Source organism: Stigmatopora argus, chromosome 2 (genome assembly GCF_051989625.1).
Source record: "Stigmatopora argus isolate UIUO_Sarg chromosome 2, RoL_Sarg_1.0, whole genome shotgun sequence".
In the NCBI taxonomy this organism is placed as follows: Eukaryota; Metazoa; Chordata; class Actinopteri; order Syngnathiformes; family Syngnathidae; genus Stigmatopora; species Stigmatopora argus.
The window spans coordinates 1,801,067-1,824,276 of NC_135388.1; the positions used below are offsets into that span (position 1 = coordinate 1,801,067).

The 23,210-nt window shown below is 40.4% G+C and overlaps 1 protein-coding gene across 4 annotated transcripts; it reads left to right on the forward strand.

Moving 5' to 3' along the window:
- Window positions 1–3,590: 3,590 nt before the first annotated feature.
- LOC144067456 (RNA-binding motif, single-stranded-interacting protein 1-like) lies at window positions 3,591–21,876 on the forward strand. Of its 4 annotated transcripts, none has more exons than XM_077591252.1 (15): window positions 3,592–3,724; window positions 3,808–3,963; window positions 8,028–8,170; window positions 10,100–10,158; window positions 10,771–10,862; window positions 13,447–13,607; window positions 13,682–13,761; window positions 13,845–13,945; window positions 15,270–15,319; window positions 15,397–15,487; window positions 15,593–15,643; window positions 16,916–17,017; window positions 17,109–17,177; window positions 17,755–17,829; window positions 19,416–21,876. In XM_077591252.1, exons 1-14 carry the CDS (start codon window positions 3,707–3,709, stop codon window positions 17,821–17,823), a joined length of 1,242 nt encoding a protein of 413 aa, XP_077447378.1. In that variant the 5' UTR covers window positions 3,592–3,706; the 3' UTR covers window positions 17,824–17,829; window positions 19,416–21,876. The 4 variants fall into 4 exon arrangements, with proteins under 4 accessions (XP_077447396.1, XP_077447378.1, XP_077447387.1 ...); XM_077591261.1 differs by having other exon boundaries at window positions 3,594–3,724; window positions 13,450–13,607; XM_077591270.1 differs by having other exon boundaries at window positions 3,591–3,963.
- The last annotated feature ends 1,334 nt before the right edge of the window (window positions 21,877–23,210 follow it).

The window sequence follows — 23,210 nt, forward strand, 5'->3', positions numbered from 1 at the left end:
AATATAGCGTACCATTAGCCTAGCACTGATGTTTTGGGAAAGTGGGAGGAAACCGGAGTACCCGGAGAAAACCCACACAAGATCAGGGAGAACATGCAAACAACTAATCACATATATATGGACAATATAGTGTACATACAATTAGCCTAGCATAGATGTTTTGGGGATGTGGGAGGAAACCGGAGTACCCCGGAGAAAACCCACTCAAACCCGGGGAGAACATGCAAACCACTAATCACATCTAGGGGCAATATAGCGTACAATTAGCCTAGCGTTGATGTTTTCTCGATGTGGGAGGAAACCGGAGTACCTGGAGAAAACCCACGCAAGACTTTGTGAGAGTAGGCGGTACGGAAAATGAGAATCTGAATTAATTTCCTTCTTCGGCTGTGTTTGTCATTCCTGTATCTGCATTTTAGCACCATAATCGCGGCCTCTTTCAACGCTAGCATCGGCGCAACGGTACGGAAAAGATGGGATTCGAACCGACGCCATATTTTCATTGGAAAACAGAGAGCACAGAAACGAACAGCTGTTGCCGATTCATTGATCCGGGTCAAGACAATGCGGGAAACAAGCAAAGTGTTTGCTGAATGATTATTGCTGACGAGCTCATCTCTTTCAATTCAGCGCTGCACGCCATTGGTTGTCACTTTGCCATTTCAATTTCCAAGCTATTCAGCTGGGAAGTCATTTCGACGGCTTTTTTCCCCCCAAATGACGCCGATCGATCGACCTCCCGCTTCGAACTCCCGTCGGAACGGTACACAATAGACAGCCGGAGAAACGACAACCGGCGTCAAAGGCCGGCGTCTGGTCGCTAAACGAACATATGTAATTCGTTACGAGGAGCAGGAATCTTCCGAACAAAAGAGCGCCGCGTCTGATGATTCGATTTGGAAGGAGGAGAGCTTTCGAGGAACACGAGAAGCGTGTAACGTGACACCGGCACCGAGCCGTAATCCCGCCAGCCGGCCGGCCGGCCGACACAAACGCCGCGCTTTGAAAGCTTCCACGCGGGCGCCATGTGCTTGGCCTTTTTAAATCTCCAGAAAATCCAACACCGCTTTTGGTAAATGTCATTATGAGTGAAATATCGCGGCTTCAACTATGGCGGTTTCACTACATTGCATTGTTTTTCTGGGGAAATATTTGTTTGTTAATACATTGTTTTGTTAATATATTTTTTGGTTAATACATTTTTTTGGTTAATAATTTTTTGGGGTTAATAATTTTTTGGGGTTAATACATTTTTTGGTTAATAAATGTTTTTTGTTAATAACTTTTTTTAATAAATGTTTTTTGTTAATACATTTTTGTTGATACATTTTTGTTAATACATTTTTGTTAATACATTTTTGTTAATACATTTTTGTTAGTACATTTTTGTTGATACATTTTAGTTGATACATTTTTGTTGATACATTTTTGTTAATACATTTTTGTTGATACATTTTTGTTGATACATTTTTGTTGATACATTTTTGTTAATACATTTTTGTTAATACATTTTTGTTAATACATTTTTGTTAATACATTTGTAATACATTTTTTAATGATTTTTTTAAATACATGTTTTAATACATTTTTTAAATACATTTTTAATACATTTTAAATACATTTGTTAATACATTTTTTAAATACATTTTCATACATTTTAAATACATTTTAATACATTTTTAATACATTTTTTAATACATTTTTTGTTAATATTTTTTTGCTAATATTTTTTTGCTAATATTTTTTGTTAATATTTTTTGTTAATATTTTTTGTTAATATTTTTTGTTAATTTTTTTGGGTAATATTTTTTGTTAATATTTTTTGTTAATAAATATTTTTGTTAATATTTTTTTCTCATAAAAATGTGAAAATCCACGCTGAAACTCGCAAGCGGAAGCCATTCCCCTTTTCTCCGCTTGCCAATAGGACTCTGCACTGAAGTAAAAAAAAAAAAAAAATTACATAGGGGTGACCCTACTTTGCGGATTTTCATTTATCACGGCCATGTCTGGTCTACATTAACCGCGATAATCGAGGGATTACTGTAATACTGTCGGGCTGTAAAATGTGTTTTTCAGGTTGTCCTGAAACTGCACAATCAAACAGACACGAACGTTGATGACTACATTAAAAAATGTGGCCCTTACTGCAAATCTAAACTGCTGTATTTACTCGCATATAAGTCGCACCCTTAAAAATTGCCTTAAAATCGTTGAATTTGACCATTTCTCTCATTTAAGATGCCCCTTGATTGACAATGTTCACCTCCATATTCATGGTTTTAATAGGGAGTACAAATGTGTTACTTCGAAGGGAAAATCTTAAGAAAAATCATCGACATCATGTGTTATTTCAAAGATACAGTAGAAATCGATTTTACTGGATTGCACAGTCAGAAAGGGTGTTGCCTAGTCATAGACAAATTCAAAAAGTAAGTCATGTGAGCAGTACAACCAGGAAGTGGTCTTTTTTGTCATCCCTAGGTAAGATGGTGGCACCCTGAGCAAGCACAAGTGAGCTTTTTCACCTTTTATGCAAGATAGCGTTTATTTTTTTCTTGAATTTCGTTCATAGACGTCAAAATAAATGTCATTTAGTGTTTTTTTTTCTGTTTATCTTTTCTCTATTTTGAAATAAATGACCATATCGGCCGCATTGGCATAGACATCCAACCGCATGGATTTTTTTTCACCCAAAATGACTTTTTTCACTTGTAGACGTCCAATCATTTTGAACCTGGAGGAATGAACAGTCAGGATTGGCAGCGAATGGCAGTTCGAAAGGATTGGACATCACGCCCAATCAAGCAGAATTTGTCAATTTGTCTGCTGTCCTTCACTAGGAGACGTCCAATCCGTTTAAACTGGGAATGAACATTTCCTCATTATCCCGAACCCCCCAATTGGGCGTTTATCGCTGTCAATGGCAAGAAATGACATCAGATAAACCACCACAACAATGCTTCCATATACTACTGGTCCATAATTGTAATAATAGAGAATATTACCGCCCACTACTAATATATATATATATATATATATATATATATATATATATATATATATATATATATATATATATATATATATATATATATATATATATATATATATATATATATATATTTCTGTTCATTAATGCAGTGCGTAGTTTCCTTTCTTTATTTATTTTTGTATGGGATTGTGTGACCTCCAGTCCAGGCCAGTGCCTGCTTATATTTCATTACATCCTGATTCTCTGACATGTAGTGTGTGGGATGGGGGGAAGGGTAGGAAGAGGAAGTGTGTGTGCGTGTGTATGTGTGTGCGTGTGAATGTGTGTGCGTGCGTGTGTGTGTGTGTGGTTGAGGGAGGAGGGGGTGAAGAATGCTTGGTATGTACGGACGACACCAACACGATAGGCGACGAGTATTTTACGCGCCAACAAATAAACCTCTCAAATTCCCCCTTCTCGGTTAGCGAATTCATTCGGACGAGTTTACTCGTCACTCCGTGTCACGCCACGCGAACAAACGTCAAATTAGGCTGTTTTACGGCGAGGGCGCGCCGTCGAGTTTACGTCAAACACCCCCCGGATACGAGAGATGGTTTGTCCCGTAGTAGGTGGGACTGGCGAGCGGTCTGCACCAGGACGTCGTAGATCAATGAACCGAACCGGAGGCTCGCTCGATAAACTGGCGTACAACAAACTGGGCAAACTGGATAAATGTGTCACTACCTAAGCGTAAGAGAGGGCACACGCGCTTTGTCGAAGTTCACCGAGCCGCTCAGCATGCCCATGTTTTAACCAGGCGGCTTATTTTCCAGCCTCACGCGCCGCTTCCGACCTTTTTTTCCATTTGGATCTGCGAATTTTTTCTTTTAAGAGGGGGGGAGACCTGGTCCACAAAGCCAATATTTCCAACCTCCAGAATGATCTTCGCTAACACGGGCAACCCGCTGAAATCTGCCACCCGCAAGCAGGTAGGCCGTGGTGTTTATCTTTCTACTTTTGCTGTCACTTTTCAAATAATCCTCTATGTTGAAATGACATTGGGAAGCCCTTCCCCTGTACGCCGCCTTTGGACGAGTCCAAGCTAAACAGCCGCCAACATCAAGCGATTAACAATAAGAGGCGACTTGTTAGGACGCGGATGGAAACATCTGCCGAAGGCTTTTAATTGTTGTGTGCGTCCGTATAACCTTGTTTGGACGGCCGACGTGCATCATGGTTATTGTAGTCCTCTTTTTTTTTACGGCTTCATGCATTCTGCTTGAATTCAGCGGAGGGGGGGCTCGTGTCACTGAAGGGGTGCTCGAGGGGGGGCTCGTGTCACTGAAGGGGGTACTTGAGGGGGGGTGCATGTCAGCGCGCACCCTTCATTCTGACCTCTCAGGTGATCCAAAATGAGGGAACCCGAAGGCCTCCTGGCTTCCAGTTGAGATGAAAGATTGATGCAGAGTGCAGGAGTTTTTTTTATGGCCTCCCCCGATTTGAAATATGAGCGCAAACCCGGTTAGGGAATGATGCTATCCCACCTTTTAGGTTCCATCCGTAGCAATCTGTGAAACGAGTGCCATTTGCTTCAGTCAAGGTGAGTCAGTGTGGGATTTTTTTTTTTCTTCGTCTCACCCACCCCCCTCTCTCTTTGATGCTGCTAAAAATCAGAGCTGTGGTACAGTAATTGCATATGAACATAAAATAGGGCCTTTACTTGAAGGCTGAACAGATGTTTTTTGCCACGGCCCAGGGTTGTGTGTCTATGTTTTTTTAAGTAGATGTAACCTCCGTGAAGATTCGGCCGTCACGTGACCTGGGAAGAACATGGTCTGCGGGTCTTGAAGTGGATGGTCCCTTGGTTACGGACAGATGGCACGACGCTGCCGCGCTTTTGTCTCTCGACCCGGGATTCGGGTTGGCTGGCTAGCTCGGGGCTATTCTAAAGGATGAGTAAGGGGAAGGAAATGCTGCGCCCGTTTTCACACAAGCAGACAAAAAAGTCATTGGTTAGCTACAAGAACGCTTAGGCATGAAGCCATTAAATTTGGTTTTTTTGTAAAGGGCTACCATTTATAGCAGGGGTGTCAAACCTGCAGCTCGTGGGCAGGAAGTGGCCCGTCGGGGAGCTCATTTATAATGTACGTACATAATTAAAAGCATTCAGTTTTTGACAAGGGTGGTGGAAAACAGATGTTTGTGTGGTGGGACGTAGGTTTTGCCTATTTTTTCGTATTATTCGCCTCTGTCGTCAAAATGGCGGCTTCAATGGGAGCCGGTGAGTTACCGTATTTATTCGAGTATAACGTGCAAAATTTTGTGCCAAAAAATCTGAAGGAAAGTTATACACGAATCCCAGGGGAACAGCTATGTATAATGTGAGATGTAATACCCGACTTTGTCCGCCAGATGATGCCAATCTACCTTCTTTTATAAAAGCCAGCCCGCTCCAAATAGCCTTTGGCAAGTTTATAAGGTAATATAGGGTTGTAAAAATTAAATCAAATGTGGTCCGGGGAAACGAGTCTGCCCAGAAGAATGGAATAAATTATTTGGGGAATCAGACTTTGAAAAGTTTGAAATAGTCATACCTCTACTTACGAATGCCTCCAGGTACGAAAGTTTCAGGTTACGATTTTTTTTATATGCAAATGAGTGACTCGGGATACGAAAAAGATCCAAGTTATGAAATCCTCCAAAAAGTAAATGCATTTTTTTATCCATTATTCCATTTTGAATTCCCCTTATTAAGCAATTAAAAACTACAAATGCAACGTGCCACATATTTTCACACACACACACACATAGGGCACACGTAAAAGTCTAAAATGTACTACAAAGTGGACGACTTTCGGCCCTGGTAGAATGGGCTTTTGCCGCCACCTTGCAGACAAACACGGGCATTACATCTATAACCGCCACGCAGGGAGATATTTTAGCGGCTCGGGAAAAAAAATGCTTGCAGGAGCTCAATGCTATTCAAAATTGAACTAGTCATGCAGTGTGCTGGTTATAAAAGAGCAAATATCACATGATTGTAACAAAAATGAAATTTTACAGTCATACCAATTATATTGAAGGAGAGCTAAACTGCTTTTAAACACTGACAAAATACAGGCTAATTCTCAGTTTTCAGGGTCGCTTTACCTTGAGTAAAAAAGTCTGCTGGTGGAACAAAAAAGAGACAAAATTGGACAAAAGGAATACCATAATTTCTCGCATTTATGCCGTATTTGTCGCAAAAAAAGATGGCTGAATCCAGGGTACGGGTTATATGCGAACAAATTAGACTTGACATGCACAAAACGACATAAATTTCCCGAATACGGGATGAAATAAAGTTCTAATCTATGGAGGTGAAAATTGTGAATCAGGGGCGTCTTATATGAGAGAAATTGTCAAATTCAACAATTTTTAGGCAATTTTAAGGGTGTGGCTTATACGCGGATGGGGCTAATATGCGAGAAAATAATAAATTTGCTTCATCTGACCTCATTTACCTGAATTGGACGTTTATTACCGTCCGTGGGGGAGAAAAATGACCGCTAACAGCCACAGCAACATTTGTTAAAAAATAGAATGTTAGTGGTATCCATAACCGGAGGTAAGGCAATTTTAAGGTTGTGGCTTACATGCAAGAAAATACGTTTTTTTATGGATTCATGCGTGCGTCATAGTTTGACGCTAAATGCTCGCTACGCATTTGATTGGGAATGTTTTAAAGGTGGCAATTTTATTTGTTGATTGTCAAATTTCGTTAGCATTTAAGACCGCCACATTTTCCCCAGCTCTTTAAAAAAATGCCAAAAAGTTATTGAAATGCAGTTATGATGATGAAAAACATGAGGCATTGCTGTGGAATGCGTGCACAATTTGATCCTTCTTTTTTGTTTTTTTTCTCCTCCAAATGGACTTTTTAGTGAAAATCATGTTGCTCCTCCCACAATCATTAGAAAAACATAATTCAAAATCCTATACTGCTGAAAACCCTTTAAACAATGATAAGCTTTTATTATATTTTTGCACAAATATGCTTTTGTACTCTAGCGGCCGAGTGGTTAGCGTGTCGGCCACACAGTTCTGGGGTCGAGGGTTCGATCCCTAAGTGTGGAGTTTGGATGTTCTCCCTGGGCTTGCGTGGCTTTTCTCCGGGTACTCCGCTTTCCTCCCAAATCCCCAAAACATGCATCCTAAGCTAATTGTTTGCTAAATTGTCCCTAGGTATGAGTGTAAGCGTGAGTGGTTGTTTGTCTCCTTGTGCCCCGCGATTGGCTGGCCATCAATTCAGGGTGTCTCCCGCCTCGTGCCGGAAGGGAGCTGGGATTGGCTCCAGCACCACCCGCGACCCTGTGAGGATAAGTCGTTCAGAAAATGAATGAATGGTAAAACTACAAATGCAACGTGGCACATATTGTCACACACACACAGGGCACACGTAAAAGTCTAAAATGTACTACAAAGTGGACAGCTTTCGGCCCTGGTAGAACGGGCTCTTCCCGCCATCTGGTGGACAAACACGGGTATTACATCAATAACGGCCGCTTAGGGAGATTTTTCAGTGGTGCAGGGCATATTTTCATATGCTTTATTTATTTAAAGACATTAATAAATCATGTCCTTATAATTTTCTCTAATGTTTGTGTGTTTCCTCACATCTTTCATGCAAAATTGGGACACTTTGACCAATTTTAAAGGGTTTAGTTGGTAATTCCGTGAGGACCATGGAACAAATGAGAGAATTTACATATAAAGTACACCTCTACTTACGAAATTTTCAAGTTACGACAATGACCAATTTTAAAAGGTTTAGTTGGTAGCTGTGTGGAGAACCGTGGAACGAAATAGAGAATTTACATATAAAGTACACCTCCACTTACGAAATTTTCAAGTTACGAATAAAGTCTTGGAACCAATTAATTTCGTAAGTAGAGGTACTAAATTCTGAGTCTCAAGGAATACATTTGCAAATAGGAATTGTTTATAGCTCTCTGTGTGGAAAAAGGTTAGCGTGACTTTAAATGGCGATGCGCTATGTCTGTTTTGTGCGCAGTCGTACCCCATGACTCCGTCCAGTCCCAGCAGCAGCAGCAACAGCAGCAGCACGGGTCTGGAGCAGCTCAGCAAGACCAACCTTTACATCCGAGGCCTGCCTCCCGCCACCACCGACTTCGACTTGGTCAAACTCTGCCACCAGTAAGTACCAGAAAAAACACGTTAGCTAGCAAAGCCGAGGCTTTTCGTGACCAAAAACAACGCAACGTTGGCAGTTTGAGTGCTACTTTGTGGTCAAGTCCCACATCCCATAAACATGCATGCTAGGCCGGTTTTCACTCTAAAGCAGCAGCGTTGGTTCGCGGGCCGCTTTAACGTCAACTTGATTTCACGTGGCCCAGACTATTTTAGATATAATATTGAGATTTTTTTAAATAAATGGATTAAAAGCCCTGAATATTCAGTTTTTATAGATCTAAAACAATGTTTATTTGAGCTTTTTTTTTTAAATATATTTTTAGATTTTACTAAATGATTTTTGAACTATCTTATCCAGATTACCAATGGATTGTCTCCTTAAAAATTGTTATCTGCAATGCTAATTGGAGCAACATCTACCATATTTTCACGACTAAACGGCGCATCGTATTTTTAGCCGCAGTGTCAATAACGAGTGCTATTTCCGTATTTTACACACACAAAGGACGCACCGTTTTTATAGACGCAGCCAGGCATGGCAAAACATTCACCAGCTTAAACATACACCCACACGCTAAAAACACATTTTTAAAAAGGCAACGGAAGCAAAACTGAGTTGGGTTGTACTTTATTTAGTCATTTTACTATGTACTCACGTCATCATCACCCAAATCCATCAAAGGCCTCATTTTCTGTGTCCGAAATGAACAATTATCCAAATGAGTCATCGAAAATGCTGAGTTTTATACGTTCGTCCAGGCGGCCACAATCCATTCGCAAATAGTAGCTAGCTAGTAGCTAGCGTAACTTTTCCAACGCTGCTTTCCATGCTTCATAAAGCTGTGTTGATGTCGATGTATACAGGCCACAATCCATTGGGTGTATTGACAAAAGAACTACATATCCCAGCAGTCACTGCCCAGTACTTTTTCTACGGGGAAAATAGTAGTCGGTCGGGGGCTGCTTGCCGTAGTTGTGAGCGCTGTAGAGGATGGTGTACCCTATCCACTGATTGATTTGATCGTGATAACAATTTTAGTATTGGTCCATATATAAGGCGCACTGGATTATAAGGCGCCCTGTCTATTTTGGAGAAAATTGAAGACTTTTGTGTGAGCCTTATAGTCGTGAAAATACGGTATATATCTCAGCAGTCACTGTGCAGTACTTTGTCTACGGGAAAATAGTAGAGTCGGTGTACCCTATCGACTGATTTATTTTATTTTATCGTGTTAACAATTTTAATATTGGTCCATATATAAGGCGCACTGGATTATAAGGCACCCTGTCTATTTTGGAGAAAATTTAAGACTTTTATGTGCGCCCTATAGTCGTGAAAATACGGTACATAGAAAGTAGCAAAAAGTGGCGTAAAGATCCTGCGTTTATGACATTTTGACCCGATTTGAGTTGGACTTCCCCCGCGCTCGATCCCGTGGCTCGTCGTCCGTCGAGTCGGTTCGTCAAATAGCGTAATTAGGTGAAATTTGCCTCCTCCACGCGATCCTCGCTAGCGTCAAGCGTTCACCCGTGAAAGCGGCAGCAGCTGTTTGCATCCTTGTGACTCGTTTTGTTCCCGACGTTGTTTGCCGGCACAAAGCAGAAATGAAAGCGCCTATTTTTTCCTTTTTTTGTAGCAACAAGGTCTGAATGGTGATGTCAGCTCGCCATTCATTGGCTCCTCGCGCGTCTGAACAAGCAATTTGTTCCACATTTTAGCTTCAGCTTTGCCATCCAAACGCGGCGCAATCATTGCATCCGCTTTAATTCCTGCTAATTAGGGTCGAATTGGTTCACTGTGTTGGAAATAAAAAGGTTGTGTTTGCTTTTTTGGGGGTGTAAAGTATTTCTGCCAAGAGATACGTGGGTTTTCGATGCGTTGCAATTGCTAATCAGGGTTCAAAAAGTCAAAAATAATCATTTTGTTCACAGGTATGGCAAGATTCAGTCAGCGAAGGCCATTCTGGACAAGACAACCAACAAATGTAAAGGTTAGTAAACAATAATTAATTATTAATTTACTTATTACCTATTTATTTATGTCTAATATGTCTTTTTCTGTGTCTGTATTCTCACCCTCTTGCTACTGTGACAATGAAATTTCCCCAATACGGGATCAATAAAGTTATCCAATCCTCACAGGGCGCATTTGGATGACGACAAAATGAGCTTATGAACTTTAAAAAATATATATGTTTCAATAATTAATAGCAGAAAAAAATGGCAAAGGATTAAATTCATGTTTTCTTCATTTATTCAACCCTCTCAGTCAAAATGGATTGGTCGTCAATCCTTGTCAATGGCAGGCCATGACTAGCAATAGAATACCCACATGCGTATCTTCTTAATCCTCTGAAGAAAAACTTAGCATCGTGCTAATTCCTGCCAAATTTTTGATTCATGATGACTGTGCATATTGTAGTGCAAATTGTCAACAAAGCGTGACATCCTCTGGCCCAAACTGGTTCATTCTTTAAACCGCGGCTAGCGTTAGCATCCCATCGACTGTCACACACACACACACACATGGATGCTTGCATTTCTGCCAGCGCTCGCCTCCCATTGGCCGCTGACGTAAACCCAAACCGCTCTGCCAACCACAGGTTACGGTTTTGTGGACTTCGACAGCCCGGCGGCCGCTTTGAAGGCCGTCCACGCTCTGAAAACCAGCGGCATTCAAGCCCAGATGGCCAAGGTGAGCAGTCACTCTTGCGTTTGCACGCCGACTTCCTTCTCCGAATGTGCGTGTGCTTGCGTCTGTGCGCGTAGAAATGACATGAGACTGACTGGTCACGTGACCTCGGCCGACAAGCTGTTCTCCCCGTGACCTCGTTTACTTTCACTGTATGAGCAGATGTCACGTCTCCCCCTCGCCGAGTAACCTGCCAGTTACGTTGTCGTTATGCCATAGCCGAGGGCCAGCGGGTCCTATCGAAATATTGAGAGTATTAGGAATACCGTATTTTCTCGCATATGAATCGGGGAGCGGCTTATACGAGAGAAATTGTCAAATTCAACCATTTTAAGGCAATTTTCAGGGTGCGGCTTATACGCGGAGGTGGCTAATATGCCAGAAAATACGGTATTTGTATTTTAAATTATTTATATGTAAACTCCGACAAGACCTAATGACGTCTAATCCATTTCAACTGGAAAATAGATGGAATGTCAATGGCAGTTGAGCTAATGAGAGTTGAGCTAATATGAGGTCACAATAGATTTTTAAAACAAACAAACAAAAAAATCTAAATAAAATTCTCACAGAAAAATACACGCACCACAGTCTAATCCATGGCTTTTTTTTAATAATTACAATTTGTCTTAAATTTACTGTAAAATTAATTTGATTTCATTTTGTTTTGTTCAATTATGCTATTGAAAATTTTTCACTACTCACAGCTTTTTATTGACATTTTTTAAATTAATTTAACATAAACTTCTTCATGCATTTTATGTAAAATTATTTTTAAAATATTATTACACATTGCATAATTACGTACTGATACTACAGTGCCATGTCAAATTGAGGCCGCAAAATATTACCCGCGGGCCACAATTGGGCCCCGGGCCGCAAGTTAAATGCATTAAAACCTTGATAAAATAATCTGTGAACGCAAGACTTACTGTGAAGTCTCCAAAGCGCTGTTTGGGAAATTAAAAAGAAGGCTTAATTAACGCTACTATTATTTTTTTCTTGTGACTCTGGTGCATCAAAGTGTTGTCACATCTGCACGTTAGCGGCAAAGCGGCATAATTAACGGGCTGAGTCATCCTGGGCCCGCTTTGTCTTTCTCCTAAGTACTTTTCTTAGCGTTTCTTTGCGCCACTTGCGGAAGGCAGACCGCCTCGATACGCTTGAATCCGCAGATAAGAGTTAATTAGCCAAAGGTTGCTCTCTAAAGATTTGGTTGGACCAAAGCTAACGGCAAAAAAAACGGATGCCGGATGGATGGCCGGTCCGTTAGGAATTTTAGAGGTGCATACCTGCCGTTTTCCCGTATTTTATACATTTTTGGATCATTTCAAATTGTGTACGCCGGATAACAATTTTTTAAGGGAGTTTTTATAAGTGCTTTTTTTGTAAAACCGATCTGGTTTTACCCATTTGGGCTCTCATCGGTCTCGGTCACTGGTAGCAGACCAAAACATCATCGTCGACTGCTAATACAGTCATACCTCTACTTACGAATGCCTCTAGATACGAACGTTTCAGGTTACAAATGTTTTATATGCAAATGAGTGACTCGAGATACAAAAAAAGATCCAAGTGACGAAATCCCCCAAATAAATGCATTTCCTTATCCATTATTTTATTTTGAATTCCATTATTAAGCGATTAAAAACTACAAATTCAACGTGGCACATATTTTCACACACACACAGGCACACGTAAAAGTCTAAAATGTACTACAAAATGAATGCATTTCCTTATCCATTATTTTATTATGAGTTCCCTATATTAAGCGATTTAAAAACCACAAATGCAACGTGGCACATATTTTCACACACACACATAGGGCACACATAAAAGTCTAAAATATACTACAAAATGAATGCATTTCCTTATCCATTATTTTATTGTGAATTCCCTATATTAACCGATTTAAAAACTACAAATGCAATGTGGCACATATTTTTACACACACACACACGGCACACGTAAAAGTCTAAAATGTACCACAAAGTGGACAACTTTCGGCCCTAGTACAATGGGCTCTTCCCGCCATCTGGCGGACAAATACGGGCATTACATCTATAACGGCCACAAAGGGAGATATTTCAGTGGTGCAGGGCACATTTTCCTATGCTTTATTTATTTTAATACATTAATAAATCATTTCCTTATAATTTTCTCTCATTTTTTGTGCTTCCTCACATCTTTTATACAAAATTGGGACAATTTTAAAGTGTTTAGTTGGTAGTTGTGTGAGGACCGTGGAAGGAATTAGAGAATTTACATATAAAGTACACCTACTTACAAAATTTTCAAGTTACGAAAAAAGTCTTGTAACCAATTAATTTTGTAAGTAGATGTACGACTGTATTGTCATGATTTACCATATTTTCACAACTATAAGGCGCACTTAAGTCTTAAATTTCCTCTAAAATAGACAGGGCGCCTTATAATCCAGTGCGCTTTATATATGGACCAATACTAAAATTGTTATCACGATAAAATAAAATAAATATACTCGTGAAAATATGATAAGCATCATACCAGACATGTTTTTGGCGAGCCTCGCTCCGTAAAAATGACGACCCCCTTTCTCCTCTGTAAGCAGCAACAAGAACAAGACCCCACAAATCTTTACATCTCCAACCTGCCGCTGTCCGTGGACGAGAAAGAGCTGGAGAACATGCTCCATCCCTTTGGCCAAGTGGTTTCCACGCGCATCCTCCGCGACTACGGCGGCAACAGCCGAGGCGTGGGCTTCGCCAGGTGGGTCGCCGGGCGCCCGACGTCCCGGCCGACGCCGTCCTCTCACGCCGCATGGCCTTCTCTTCTCCCGCCAGGATGGACACCACGGAGCAGTGCAACGCGGTGATCTCGCACTTCAACGGGAAATTCATCAAGATCGCCTCCGGGGCCTTGGGTAGGAACTCTCGTTGGTGCTTTTTGCGGAGGCGGTGATGAAAGGGGCTCTTCTCAAAGCATCTTCCCGCATTTGTCCCTCAGCTCCCTCTCAGCCCTTGTTGTGCAAGTTTGCAGACAGTCAAAGAAAGAAACACGCTCACGGTGGATTTCTTCCCAACGGACAGACGGGCGATCTCAGACTAGTATGTATCCACTTGAAAAAAGGAGATATCAAATGGTGACCATATCTGAAAAAATGACTGCACTAAATGCTATTTTACATGAAGAAAATGATATCTGGCATTTTTTTTACCATCTCAGAAACTTATTTTTTGTAGTTGTGGTGTTAGAATTTATGCTAGCACTGCGCTAGCCAGCGCATGTTGACAGAATGACACAACAGTCTCATGGCAATCAAACAGTAAAAAGTACAGTAATCCCTCGACTATCACGTCTTCACTTATGGCGAATTCACTAATTTGCGCTTTTTTCCCCCCACTTAATTATTTTCAAATTTTAATTTTTTTAAAGTTCATAAAAATGAGAAAATCCACGCTAAAACTCATAAGCAGGAGCCACTTTTGCTACGAAGACTCAGCACCGAAGGAAAAACAATATTTATTTTTTAAAATTCATAAAAATGTGAAAATCCATAGTGCATCAGGGAACACCCACTTTTTTAAGCAACTGTGGTTGTGATGTCACAACCAGAATTTATGATAGCACTGCGCTCGCTAGCGCATGTTGACAGAATGACACAACAGTCTCATGGCAATCAAACAGTAAAAAGTACAGTAATCCCTCGATTATCGTGTCTTCACTTATGGTGAATTCACTACTTTGCGATTTTCCCCCCGCTATTGTTTGACTGCACTAAATGCCGTTTTTCATCTAGAAAATGAAATTGATACTCAAATCTGGCCATTTTTTTTACCATCGTCAGAATGATTCTACTAAAAAACATCGCATCAGGGCACACTCACTTTTTTAAACCAACTGTGGTTGTGACGTCACAACCAGAATTTATGCTAACACCGTGCTATCTAGTCCATCTAGACAGAATGGTCAGGTGACAATTATACAATAAATATATTGAGAACAGATTAAATGTGCTGTATAATGGTGACCATGTCTAAAAATGACTGCACTAAATGCCATTTTTCATCTGGAAAATGATATTGACACTCAAATCTGGCCATTTTTGACAATTTCAGAATGAATCTACTCAATAACAAAGCATTGTGGAAAACTCACTTTTTATAGCAATTCTGGTTGTGATGTCACAACCAGAATTTATGCTAGCAGTGCGCTAGCTAACGCATGTTGACATAATGACAGTTATAAAATATAATAGCAGTTTAAAATGACTGAAGTTTTCGAGGTAAAAAAATAATTTGACACTTAATTCATAATTACCCATTTTTTTTCCAGTTTCAAAATTCTTGTCAACTATTTTGGGGGAATTTTTCAAAGTACTTATTAGGGATTACTTGGACATTTTCTGATATAAATTTCCTCTTTTTGCAGGGTCCAATGACTCTGACCTATGACCCCTCCACAGCAGCTATGCAGAATGGGTAAATAAATACGTTCCCCGAATATGATATATTCTGACTTTTTTTTTCGACTAAAGAACCCGTTGTGGCTCACCCAGGTACTACCCGTCTCCATATCCGGTGACCAACCGGATAATGGCTGTGCAGCCGGCTATGTCCCCCTACATGTCTCCCCTCTCTGCGTACCAGGTATAGCTAGCGTTCCCAAATATCTGCTAGCATTTCGGAAAAAAAAATTCTGAAGAACACTAGCATAAATGCTAATACGTCTTCTGGTGTCCTGTTATTTCAAAGGTTCAGAGTCACTCCTGGGTGGCACATCAGCCATACATCATGCAGCACCCGGTAAGCCAGCGTGCATTTACCCGCATATAAGCCGCATTTGTCAAAAAATGATGACTGAATCGAGGGTACGGCTTATATGCGCACAAATTAGACTTAACGAAACTGCAAGGAGACAAAAACGAAACACTGTGACGCCATAACGCCATGGCGCCGTGACGTCATGACGCAAGACAATGCAGTCGATACGGTCATTTATTTCAAAATCGAGATACAACGCTAAATAAAATGAATTTTGACGTCTAGGAATGAAATGTAGTCGTTTTCAGTCCTCTTTATGTCTTGCTAGTAATGTGCAACTAAAGCTAAAGCCCCAACATGAATTTGTATCTGGTTCCAAGTGTGCATGCGTGTGCACGTGATGGAAGAATGGAAGAAGTGGAGGGAAAAATTGCCGAGCCCTCCGGCAGCTTTCCCTCGCTCTGGATCCAGCAGGAAATGCCTCCAGCGGCCAATCGTCTTGTGACTCTTTGACTCGTCCAACAGATGCTTTCCAACGGAACAAGTGTCTCTGATCATCTGCCCCTCCCCCTCCCCGGAAAATGCGGAAAATGCTCCCTTCTCCAAAAACAACAGAAAGACGTTTGAGTTTGAGATTCGAAAGTCTATGGAAAAATATTGGGCCCATTGGAGAAAAAAATGAGAAATATGTCAGAAAAACATCACAGAAATAGTCAGAATGTTGACTTTTAAATAAAAAAAAAACTATGCTCGGAAGTCGGAATTCTGAGAACACTCTGAATTCTAATTTGTTCTTAAATCTGAATTTTCAGATGACATTCAGGATGCTGGGCCAGATTATGACAATAAAGTCAGAATTCTGACTTTAAAGTTAAAAAAAAAATAGTTGGGCAAATGTCTGACTTCTGAGAACATTCAAAATCTAAATTCCTACTGCAAATCCAGAATTCTGAGATGAACGTTAAAAATCCGAAAAAAATGTGTCCGACATTCCGACTCCGGAATCACAATTTTGACAAAATACCGATTCTCACTCAAAACTCGTTATTTGGACAATAAAATCAGAATGAACGGTTTGTGTTATCTTTCATAATGTTTATTAAAAAATCCCTGCAAAAATGTTTTCAGTTATTTGAGGCCCTACCCACTTCATGTTTTTACTTTTACAAAAAAAAAAAAAAGACAAACGGCATAATAGCATATTAGCACATTAGCACTTGGGCTGCCTCACAACTAAACGCTCGATTAGATTTCCATGCGAGACGGAATTGTCGTAACAGAAAGCTGTTTTTTTATTTTATTTTTTAATTGCAGGCTCCCGTGATGTCGCCCTCTGTGGATCCATCCATGTCACTGCACCCTTCGACTATGATAACTCAGCAGATGGGCCAGCTGTCCCTAGGAAACACTGGAGCGGTAAGTGACAATTTTTGCACTTTGTTCCTTCTTGCCACTCATTCCGGGACGTTCTTTCCTCTCTAACCTCCACTTTTATTTTATTGGACAGTACATTACCGCCAACCCGGGGGTCCAAGGTGCTTACATGCCGCAGTATCCGCCTCTGCCCGCCGCACCGGTAGGTTCCCCATACATTTGTCCCATTTTTGAGCGCTTACAGGTCACTTCTGGATCATTTCTTATCTATAATCCTTATAAAGTGTGATTTATGGGTGTGTATGTTGAGATTCTCTCGCTACGTTTGTCCAAACCGTGCCACGTAGAGAGTTGAATTTTTTTATGGTGGCCAGAAACGGCTGTCAGATCCTAATAGTCCTTAATTTCTTCACCTTCTTTAAGTGTGTAAACTCAATCTTGTATTTGTTAAACACACATTTTTCAAAAGATATTTTTTTAATAGCGCAACAATTGTCTTTTGTTTCTAAGAGACTTTCCGAGAAGCTTCTTGACCGTTTGTCGGTTCCTGATGATTTTTTTGGGGCATTTCCAAGTGACTTCCTATCGATTTTGGGACATTTCATTGGCTGCCAATGAAGTCGGGAATTGAGCAACACGCAGTTGATCACACAACTCACAAATTCCTAGTTTTGTGGCCTTCCTTGCCAAAAAATGAAAGCATTTAATTGCATACGAACACTTTGAATGTAAACTTACATTAACGCACGTCTTGTACTCTGACTCCTCCCCCAATGAAGGAAAATGGCACGCCACAACAAGTGGATTCTTCCAACAACTCGTCCCCTTACAGTCAACTCAGCAAGTAACTGCAGGTACACGCTTCCAAAAATACTTCTACCTGCCATGTCTAGTTAGAACTGGTCAAAACAATTCTTCTATTCAATCTGGGAGGGATGCTTTTGCTAGTTTGATTCCACTTGTGATTCCACTTTTCACTACTAAATGCCAGTACACTATTTGCTCGACACTAAATTTGAACCAAAAATGAAAACAGCAACAACAGTCATTCTAAACTCTTCGGTTGCCCAAAACAATGACCGTATTTTCTCGCATATAAGCTGTATTTGTAACTTGAAAAATAATGACCGAATAAAGGGTACGGCTTATATGCGCATAAATTAGACTTGACATGCACGAAACGCCATAATGCAAGACAATGCGGTCATTTATGTCAAAATAGAAAAAAGATAAACAGATAAAACGCTAAACAAAATTAATTTTGACGTCTATGAATGAAATTCAAGAAAAAAATACACCGTATCTTCCATAAAATGTGAAAAACTCACTTGTCTGCCATTGCTTGCTCACGGCGCCGCCATCTTGGTGAAAACTAGACCGCTCCGGACACACTTCCTGGTTGTAGTGGTCACCTGACTTCCTTTTCAAATTTGTCTACGTGTAGGCAACACCCTTTCGGAATGTGCAATCCGGTAATTGATTTATATTTTATTAAAATTGTGAATCAAGATGCGGCTTATACGCGAGAAATTGTCAAATTCAACAATTTTAAGGCCTTTTGCGTCTTATACGCGGAGGAGGCTAATCTTCCAGAAAATACGGTAATTCCGAAGATGATCATCTGACTTCAGGACTACAAAAATCAAGGAAAATATCCAATTTTTGTTTTCCTTAAGCCACGTGTCAAAGTGGCGGCCGGGGGGCCAAATCTGGCCCGCCGCATCATTTTGTGTGGCCCGGGAAAGTCAATGATGAGTGCCGACTTTCTGTTTTAGGATCAAATTCAAATGAAGAGTATAGATGTATATTCAATTTCCTGATTTTTTTCCCTTTTAAGTCAATCATTGTAATTTTTTAATCCATTTTTTCTGTGTTTTTAGTTCAAAAATCATTTTGTAAAATCTAAAAATATATAAAAAAAGCTAAAATAAACATTGTTTTAGATTTATAAAAAAACTGAATATTCAGGAACTTTAATCCAGTTCTTTTAATCCATTTATTAAAAAAAATCTAAATATTATATCTAAAATGGTCCGATGTATATTCAATTTCCTGATTTTCCCCCTTTTAAATCAATCATTGTCATTTTTTAATCCATTTTTCAGTGTTTTTAGTTCAAAAATCATTTTGTAAAATCTAAAAATATATAAAAAAAGTGAAAATATACATTGTTCTATAAAAAACGGAATATTCAAGGCTTTTAATCCACTTCTTTTAATACATTTATAAAAAAAACATCGAAATATTATATCTAAAATGGTCCAGCCCACATGAACCCGCGAACCAACCCGAGTTGCCCCCCCTGCCTTAAGCTAAAGAACCATCAAAAATTTAAATGCATTTACATTTGCTCTATTTTAACATATGACGAATGTCACTCACTTTACTCGTGATGGACTCCCCGAGATAAATCCTAATTGATTTACTCTTGCACTTTTAGGCTCGGCGATCCCTCGGCCGGCCAGCGGCTCGGTGGGCGTGGTCAAACGACACGGCCGTCACCGATTGGACCAGACACAGACTTTTTTGCACAGCCCTCATGCTGGTGTTGGAAAAGGAGGACCGCCAAAATGCACTCAAGCAGTCGGCTAATCACAAAAAAAAGATTTATTTTGATAAGAAACAAACAACAAGCTCTTCAAGATTTTCTCTTTTTTCAAGAAGGATTCTCCCATTTCAGAGGACCCCCTCCCCCTTTAGCCCCGCCCCCCATCTCCACCGTACGATGTGATTCGACACGCATGAGGTTCGCCATGTCCCCCCCCTCACCTTTACCGTTCTGGGTTTTTATGATTATTATTATTTTTTTTATAGCCACCCTCCCCCACCCACCCACCGCCAAACCCGCTTTGCACTGACTTTTAAAGTTGAGAAGAAAATGGGTGGTCTTTGACCGCTTTGTCAACCAATCACGCGCTGGAAAGAAGTGACCGCATCATCGGAAAAGGTGCCTTCCTGACCGCCATCTTCCAGCGTTTCTCATGGAACTTATCAGGTGTCGCATTTCCCATTTCCACCCGATCGCAGAGTGCGGCGCTATCTAGTCTTCTGGTAGCAATAAAGACAATGAAAATCCCACGGCAATACTTCAACAAAAAAAGGGGGCGGGGTCAATCATCGTGACAAAATCACCAAGCGTAATCCTTATTTTTTTCCCTTTTCCATGTTTTTTTTCCCCCTTTTCCGTGTTTTTTTTCTTCCCTTTTCCGTGTTTTTTCTTCCCTTATCCGTGTTTTTTTCCTCCCTTATCCGTGTTTTTTTCCTCCCTTTTCCGTGTTTTTTCTTCCCTTTTCCGTGTTTTTTCTTCCCTTTTCCGTGTTTTTTTCTTCCCTTTTCCGTGTTTTTTTCCTCCCTTTTCCGTGTTTTTTTTCCTCCCTTTTCCGTGTTTTTTTCCTCCCTTTTCCGTGTTTTTTTCCTCCCTTTTCCATGTTTTTTTTCCCTTTTTCTGTTTTTTTGTTCTTCCCTTTTCCGTGTTTTTTTTTTTCTTTTTTTTCCCTTTTCCATTTTTTTTCTTTCTTTTTTCGCTGCCATCAATTGACATCCGTTTGACGTTTTATAGCTTTTTTTGTTCCCCTTTCCTCTCTCGTGGTCAGTTTGACCGGTGATCTACCTCATGGTTCTGAGTCCGCCGGTGTCGTCGGGTTTGCAGGTAAAGCCCTTCTTTTTCCCGCACCGGGGTGGATGAAGCAGAACGGAAAGGCCACGCTCGGGGAGCTGGCAGCTCGGACTTCAAACGTTACGTCTTTTTCCGCCCAATTCCGCGCTTGGGAAAAAAATGTCCTCGCTTTGTTTTTGGTGTCCTTTCATGGTTTTTTTTCCCCCAATGTAACAGTTTTTTTTTATTTCATTTTTTTATGCTACTTCTGGAGCACGGGTGTCCAACCAATAGACTTTTTGACGGCAACAGGCGTCCGATCCGTTCGTCCAATCCATTGATCAATTTTAAGAAAAAAAATTGGACGTCTTTTGACGTCAATGGCAGCCTATCAGAGTTCTGTTACGCCTTCGTTAAACCCCAAAATTTCTCGGCATTGATTTGGACCAATTGGAGCTCAGGATGAACCTAAAATGGAGTTAACTCTTTCAGTGCTAATGAACAGACAAAATTATTGTTGTTAAAAAATCGGACAAAAAGCTTAAGCAGCCAAATTCAAAGCCTAATGGTATTTTTGATTGTCAGGCTTTCCCATCAAGTTTAAAATCAGTGCTGAAATGACGTCTCTGACCTTTGACCTCTATTTAAATGTCGTATAAATTAGCAATTTTCAAGTTTGAAATTAGTGCTGTAATTGCGAAATTACGTTTCTGACCTTTGACCTCGATTTAAATGGTATAAATTAGCAATTTTCCAGTTTTTAAATGAATGCCGTAATTAGCTATTGCGAAATCACGTTTCTGACCTTTGACCTCAATTCAAAAGTGGTATAATTTCGCAATCTTGTGGTCAAAACGAATTTTTACACCCGATTTAGTAAATGAATTGACTTTAGCTCCTCCCATCCTTTTTCATCAAACAAATGCCTTTTTCCGCATTTTTTTTGCTGAACCTGAATGCACCACTCCACTGTCCCTCTCTGTTTATAAAGGTCACAACAGGTCAACCTGGTTTTGATAGAAATTGTCGGCCAAAAGTTTGTTTTCAAGGTGAACTTTCCACGACGACGCATGGAGACAACAACAAAAATAAAAAAAATAAGTCCTAGCTTCCAAGGTCAGGTTGTACTGCTCAAGTACACGATATTTAAGTCATTTCACTTTGTGAAATAACTTATTGCTGAAGGGGGAGGGGCGGTTCTTGTACATTTGAACCCCAATGTCGACCCTGTCACCCTCAACCCATTCAATCATTTTGCTCCCTCCTTTGAAAAACGTGCTGAATAAAAAGAATCGTCTTTCTCTGACCACCTTTCACCTCCCAATGTGTGATTCGACCACAAGAGGGAGCTGTTTCCTCCCATGCCGAGAAACTCCATTCAAAAGTGCTTGATTTCATTTTAGTAATTGAATGTCATGTTTGTCAGAAGTCCAACACGTGTGTGTGTGTGTGTTCCCCCAAACATTTCTTGTCGCACTATTTGTGGCACGCAGCACCCCCTGGCTAGATTTATGACTCTTAGGCCGGATCCCCCTAAGTTAAGCTCCGACTTAGACGCAGTTGATCCATGCGACATAAAGGCACCAAATGGCGGTCAAAAGGGATCACAAACGTCCGACGGAAAGATTAGTCATCGTATCTTGATAATGACAAAAAGGAGAAGAAAACTTATCTCACGTTCCCCCTCAAAATGAAGAATAAACCCACCAATTAGCAAGAACTTAAGAAAACAAAACATCTCAGCTAACATCTCTTCCACATGCAACAAACAAAATTATTGTTGGTAACAAAATCTGACCCCCCCGAGGGGTCGATCCCGGGTGAGTACTTTGGTGTTCCTCTGTGGCTTCAGCACCCCCGTGACCTTTGTGATGATATAAACAGTTTGGAAAATGAATGAACATCTCTAATTAGATAACTTTCAGCAAGAAAAACTAAAGTCCACTAAAATCACTCACCGTGGAAGATATCGGACTTAAGAGGCTTGCCAGTTAAAAAAAAAAAAAAAAAACTTGGAGTCTGTACTGTAAACAGTAGTTCAATGTGAAGGCATTGAACATATGTACCTAGTGATTCTTTTGCCTCACTTTAGTGCAGGAAGCATGGGTTCGATGACCACCGGGTGGTTTGTGAGTCTCTATGTGTGCAGTCCGTCTTTTGTTCAAGGTCAGCTGGAATGGGCTCCGGCACCCCTGACTAGGATAAGCCATGCTGAAAATGAATGAAACTCAACATACTGATTGGCAAAAGAAATAGCTTATGATATTTTTGGGTCTAACTGCCTATGACAAAGCATTCCTGACACGTCTCTACTTGAACAGGCCGGTAGTCACAAGTTCTGGGTTTGCGGGAACCATGAACATGTACGTTGGCTGCTATCACAGGTGTCAAAGTGGCGGCCCGGGGGGCCAAATCTGGCCCGCCGCATCATTTTGTGTGGCCCGGGAAAGTCAATCATGAGTGGCGACTTTCTTTTTTAGGATCAAATTAAAATGATAAATATAGATGTATATTACATTTCCTGATTTTCCTCCTTTTAAATCGATAATTGCTATTTTATTATCCATTTTTTTCTGTGTTTTTAGTTCAAAAATCATTTTGTAAAATCTAAAAATATATCAAAATATTTTCTGTTTTCCA

Bases quoted from the DNA above. Each gene is read 5' to 3' on its own strand.
- LOC144067456 (XM_077591252.1), top strand. The intron at 8,171-10,099 runs GTAAGTACCAGA...TTTTGTTCACAG, and splicing joins TTGGTCAAACTCTGCCACCA to GTATGGCAAGATTCAGTCAG. The intron at 17,178-17,754 runs GTAGGTTCCCCA...CCCCCAATGAAG, and splicing joins CGCCTCTGCCCGCCGCACCG to GAAAATGGCACGCCACAACA.